This window comes from Nematolebias whitei, chromosome 21, assembly GCF_014905685.2.
Source record: "Nematolebias whitei isolate Nwh7 chromosome 21, NemWhi1, whole genome shotgun sequence".
Lineage (NCBI taxonomy): Eukaryota > Metazoa > Chordata > Actinopteri > Cyprinodontiformes > Rivulidae > Nematolebias > Nematolebias whitei.
In genome coordinates this window covers 31,889,469-31,895,395 of record NC_056518.1, presented here as the reverse complement: position 1 = coordinate 31,895,395, position 5,927 = coordinate 31,889,469, and the positions used below count along the sequence as shown (strand labels likewise).

Below are 5,927 nucleotides of genomic sequence, written 5' to 3'. Positions count from 1 at the left end.
AGAAATGCAGGTTCACCCATCCTGAGACTTTCTCTCTTGAAGATTCAAGTGAAAAGAACACTCTCTTTTTATTATCATTACTATTTTACAAATGTTGATAATCAAAATGTCTTAGTTCAAACCATTTTAGATGTTGCAGTGAACTAATCAATTTTGTTAACTGTGTAATGATTTTTTCTCATGCAAAGTTAGAATTCATGTTGAGGTCTGTTACAGATTTTTATGCATTTTCTGATTTCTGCCTTTGAATGAGCAAGTGTAAGTTGGTCCAAGGTTGGAGTCAAACGCAAAACAAGTTGTTGGAACGAACTGTCATGTTTTTAGAATCCTCTCAGACATAAATATAGAGGTTTTGGGCACCTGTTTCTGAAACACGCCAAAACAAAACTCTCTCTGTCTGTGAGAACATTTCTGATCTTTCCATAACAATTCTTGCTGCATTCTAACCTTTTACGTCACAAAACACACCCCGTCTGGTCGGTTCTGGCCAATGGGAATACTCCCAGATGGACCGGAAAACCGCTCTTTAAAATGTCAGTACTTCCTGGTCTACTCAGTTCAGTGAGAGATCTGTAAACTACTCAGTTCTGGGATGGTGCTGGAACAGTTCTGGGACAGTTCTGTTCAGTTCTGATGGAGTGCTGTTGGAGTTCTGCTGGATACACAGTTCAACCAGTTCTGTGAGAGAAGCCCAGTTCTGTGAGAGACGGGATGATCCTGACATGACAACAGAGCTCTTCCGAGTTCCATGGGATTATAACATTTTCACTTGCCACTACTTCTGACGATTCACAGCATCCTAAGGAGACGCTGGACAGGTAGCGTTAACGGAGCTCCATATCTGCTGATTAACTTCAGAAAGGTAACGAGTCAAGTTTCCTACCAAGCGTACCGGGGAGAGCTGGGTTCTGATGGAGAGTGTCAATTCTGGTGAACACTTCCCCTCCCATACCATCTTTACTCCCTCTAAACTTCTTTCCCATCTTTAAACTGTTCTATCAAGTAGATATTCTTCCAGATATTTTAGAAATGTCTGTGTAAAATGCTCATCCACATCCGTGTGGGTAAAAGATCATAATTGTACAGTTTCATAAATGTCGGTGGTGAAGCAACGGAAAAATCATGGCCGTATGATTTTTCCTGATTGATTGCTTATGTTGTTATTTTCATAATTTGCCAAATTAATGTAAATGTTTGATGTTAAACTTTGATTCTGTAAATAAATGACCGCATTCATTTTGATGGGTCAAATATAAATGACGTCTCACGTTTGCATTTCATTAAATTCAATGCACGTTTTATTCAGTTCAGAAAAATGAGGAATCCGCGTTAATTGATGAATATATCTGAGCATCTGTTCATCTACAATAACGTGTGCACGGACACAACAGATTCAACCGACTTTCATTCTCATCTGCTAATGAGGGATGAGAGTCACTAACCTCGGGCACAAAATCCAGATTAGTCCACAGTACCACATTCCTGCCACCTGGAGGAAACTACAAGCAGGATGAATGCACAGCATGTAACTTGTCTTGACTGACAGAGCTTGTAGAAGGATCGTTTTCAGGGGCAGATCCCTCAAGTTAACGCACTTTTGATCTCTGGTCAAATCTGTTCTGATCAAAACGTGACATTTCTGTGGTTAAAGTGAAAAACGTACGAGAGCCAGAAAAGCAGGTCCAGGTCATTTATATGAGCATGACAAGAGGTGCCAGGTCCTGTTCGACCTCCGTTCCATCGTGGCTCCTCGACCCAACCGTTCTAAAACTAAAGTCGTCAGGATGTAGGCTCTCAGGAGATTATGTTCATAATGATTTTTTAATAAATCTAAATTTAGGAGAGGACAAACCTCAATAAGTTGAGTAGAAACAGTGATTTTTCTCATAAAGTTATATCAGCTGTAAATAAAACCAGTCTACAGTAGACCTGTGGATATCAGAAGGTGATTCCTGTCTTTCTGGAGAACCTGTAGAACTTATATTTGTATCACTTTAAAATAAAAACAGTTAATTATACTGTCTGATCGGTACTGTGCACACGTTTACCACCATGTGGGTCAACGAGTGTTACACCTGTGCTGTTTGTAGTCAGCTGCTTTCTTCTTCTTCTTTTCCATCTTCAGGGGTCTCCACAGCGAGTCATCCTCCTCCATCTCTGTCCTCTGCATCCTCTGTCCTCACTCCAACTACCTCCATGTCCTCTCTAACAATTGATACTGTCCAGTGGTGGATCCATAAACTCTGACCTTCACTCTTTCATTTCTTTATGCTTCGAGCGGCTAACATCTCTTGTTGGCATCACTTCACCTTATTTTTGGTCTCACATTAGGCCGATGTGTTTTGTGACGTCTGACTGGTGCTTTTAGCCTTCAGCTTCCCTGATTCGTTCGTGCACTCATGGAAATGTCTGAACGCACGAGGTGCATCGATGTAACGCACATCAAACTGTCTCTGTGCTCTCCCGCTGGTGAAACGTAGCACTCACCTCACAAACCATTATCTCCATGGAAACTCTCATAATTCAGAAAGTGTACGAGCAGGCTCGTGTTGAAGGAAAGATCTATTCAGACTTTGGGATCCAGTTCTCTTTATGCAGCTTCTGGACATTCACTGTTAGTTTTGGATTGTCTAAGCAAATCAGACGTCACCCCCTGATGAAAGGCCCAGCCTTCCCTGACAGAATGCATGTCACCCCCTGATTAAATCTTCCCTGACAGAATGCACGTCGCCCTCTGCCCTTCAGATCAGTCTTTAACCGAGATCAGCTGATGTGTAGAACTGATGAAGTTTAAATCAGATCTTGTAACTGACATTAGGTGTGATCTCATGGAAGCACAGGACGTGTTGACGATGCCGCTCAGCTACTACCACATCAAATTTCACTGAGAGTTAAAACCATTGTTGTGTTTGCTCAAGTTGCTTTGCTCTTTCTTGATTTAGTCAAGTTATAGATGTAGATGTACCTCCAACGGTCATTTCCTGACTGTTTTATTCCAGTCATTCCACTGGTTTATGAGATATTTTGCTAAAAGTCAAACTCACAAGCAAAGATGATTGAAAACATGATTGTCTTCCCCTTCAGCAGAATGTGATCATATCTGAGCGCAGCATAAAGGTTAGAAACACGACCTGCTCTAAGAGCTGGAAGGTCTTCACAGACCAGAGCCCCGTGGTGGCGAGTTCCTTCAAAACCTCCATGGAGCCTGGCTAGAACCGGCTGCTGATGGACTCGTTGAGGAGCGACGTCATGTTTGAAGGACGGGCTGTGGTGTGTTTTTACAGTCCAGCGTGCCGCTAACACTCACCTGTTTGTTTGATGGGGGAGTTCAAGTTGTGTTCCTCCTCAGGTTGTGCAGCCTGACTCTGAAGAAGCTGGTTGTTTTGAGGGAACTTGACAAAGAGATGATTTCTGTGGTCATTGCAGTCAAGATCCAGGTACGTTTGATTAAAAATACCTGCAGCAAGAAGTTCACAAACCTTCTTTTATATTTAGGTGTCACAGTCATTGGAAATGGTTTGAATAAGGAGTTAAGAAGACACTCATCTGACGGGATCTGGGGTCACAAAATTAAATAAAAAGATTTTAAACTGTTTTTAATAATATGGTTTTGATCATAAAATAATTATATAAATGTAATGTTAATTGTTGCTGAAGTCTCTGCACCCACAGCTTTATAGTAAAGTGTGCAGAAATGCACCTCCCTGCAGAAAACCTCTGAAGATAAAGCACCACTTTCACTCTTCCTTCCCCAGGGCTCTAAACGCATTTTAAGGTCCCATGAGATTGTGCTGCCCCCCAGTGGCATGGTGGAGACTGACCTGGCTCTTACCTTCTCACTACAGGTAAAAACTGTCTGTCTACTCACACCTTCATAAATAACTTTGGTAATGTCTTGACTCAGTTTAACTTTTTTGTTCTTTTTTAAATATCCTGCACAGTTCTGCTAATCTGCATTTGGTTGGATCCGCATCCGATTTTTGTGGTTCTCGTTGTCTCTGCTCTTTTAGTACCCTCACTTCCTGAAACGAGAAGGGAACAAGCTGCAGATACTGCTTCAGAGGAGGAAAAGGTACAAGAACCGGACCATTTTAGGCTACAAGACTCTGGCTGTGGGGTCCATCGATATGGCAGAGGTATGAACACACAGACATCTGAAGACAGACTGCAGACTGACTGGAGGAGCTCAAAAACTAAATCTAATTTATCTTCAAGTCCAAACCAAACCACTGTCTTAGCACTCAAACAACCGGAGACCTCCAGACCAGACCAGAGGTCTGGAGCTAGGACAGGTTCATGGTGCGAGGAAGTAACCACAGAAAATGAAGAGGAGACTTCTTCAGAAGTAGTTCAATGTCCAGAAAGTCCTGAAGCCCAAACACAGGTTCTGTTCACAGAAGAGCTTTTAGGTAGATTCAGGTCTTACAGGTCCGGGTTCTGCGTGGCCCATGGGTCAAACCTGGTTTTAGGTCTTCTGGTCTGGAGACAGGTACAGTTAATGTTCACTCAGTTTATTCTGTTTCTTCTCACCTCTGACCTGCAGGTGATGCAGCACCCAGCAGAAGGAGGTCAGGTTCTGCCTCTCTGCAGCAGCCAGAAGGAGCTGCTGGGCAAAGTGGCTGAGCTCTGGATCTTCTCCCTCTGCAGCCAGCCCATAGACCACGAGGAGGCCGCCTTGCAGGCAGGACAGAAGACCAAATGTTCTGGTACGCTTCCCGTCCCCAGGAGGTTCTGGGCCTCAAACAGCACCAGACCGTGACAACCTGCTGGGCTGAACAGACCGTTCAGTTTTGAGCATCATGTATGTGTGTTTGATTTGGATCTTCTGCCATTCGCTGCAGATTACTCTGAGGAAGAGGATGAGAGCTTCTCCTCGGAGCAGGAGGTCAGCGATGACGCCGTGCAGGGACCGGTGAGTCCGCTCAGCTCCACATTCACACAAACGTTGGGTTAGTCGTGAAAAAAGGAAAACCTCTAGTTTCTTCACTTCAGGATCTTGAATTTGATGATTTTGACGTGAGAAAACCAAAGAAGCAAAGGAGATCCATCGTGAGGACTCCCTCCATCACCCGGGTGAGAGACAAGAAGCGACAACGACAAACTCAGGAACCAAAAGCATCTGAGGTCCAGGTCAGAATGTTCAGATTAGAAACCAGATGTTTGGAGAGAAAAGGCCAGAAGAAAAGAAACATTGATCAAAAGTTCTAGTTGAGAGATGAAGCCCAAAGAAGGCTTTCTGTCATTGTCCAGGTCCTCCTAAAAGATTGTTTTATTCAGGATGTGAGGAAACATCTGGTCTCACCTGTAAATAATAATATTCCTGATGTGAGGAAACATCTGGTCTCACCTGTAAATAAAAACAGTTCAGATAAAATCCAGAAGATGAAGTTTTTAGAACCGCGACGTTCTTTGATGTGAACATGCTGTGGAACCTCGAGCAGAGATGCTGAAGACGTTATGTTGTACCTTAACCTGGACCTGGACCTGGACTTGTCCCGGGTCAGAACTGAATCTCAGTCAGACTGTCTGTGTTTGTGTCTTTTAGCAGCAGAACTTTAAGCAGCGAGTCGTGGCGCTCCTGAGACGCTTCAGAGTCTCAGATGAGGTGAGCTCTTCTCTTATGCACCGCCTCAAGGTTCTTCTTCTCTGGTGACGCAACGTGTGATGTGTCCACCTGGGCAGGTGCTGGACTCGGAGCGGGACCCGGCAGAGCCGCCTCCTGAGGTGGAGGAGGAAGATCTGGACCTGGACTCTGTGGAGTTTGAGAACCCCAGTGACAGTGGTCCAGAACTGGATGATGACGACAGCGTCCTCAGCACGCCAAAACCCAAACTCAAGTGGGTTCACGCTCAGAGAACAAACAAGCAACGCTAAGAACAAACAAACAAGCAACGCTAAGAACAAACAAACACAAACAAGCAACGCTA

The 5,927-nt window shown here is 44.0% G+C and overlaps 1 protein-coding gene across 1 annotated transcript in view; it reads left to right on the top strand.

Annotated features, from left to right (window-relative positions):
- The window catches only part of pacs2 (phosphofurin acidic cluster sorting protein 2), a 38,178-nt gene that overhangs the window by 17,671 nt on the left and 14,580 nt on the right, over positions 1-5,927 (top strand). Inside the window, exons 2-9 of the mRNA XM_037694659.1 lie at positions 3,350-3,437; positions 3,756-3,845; positions 4,011-4,136; positions 4,544-4,706; positions 4,842-4,912; positions 4,993-5,073; positions 5,546-5,605; positions 5,683-5,837. Of these exons, the coding sequence (XP_037550587.1) occupies positions 3,350-3,437; positions 3,756-3,845; positions 4,011-4,136; positions 4,544-4,706; positions 4,842-4,912; positions 4,993-5,073; positions 5,546-5,605; positions 5,683-5,837 (834 nt within the window). The remainder of the gene's footprint in view (positions 1-3,349; positions 3,438-3,755; positions 3,846-4,010; positions 4,137-4,543; positions 4,707-4,841; positions 4,913-4,992; positions 5,074-5,545; positions 5,606-5,682; positions 5,838-5,927) is intronic.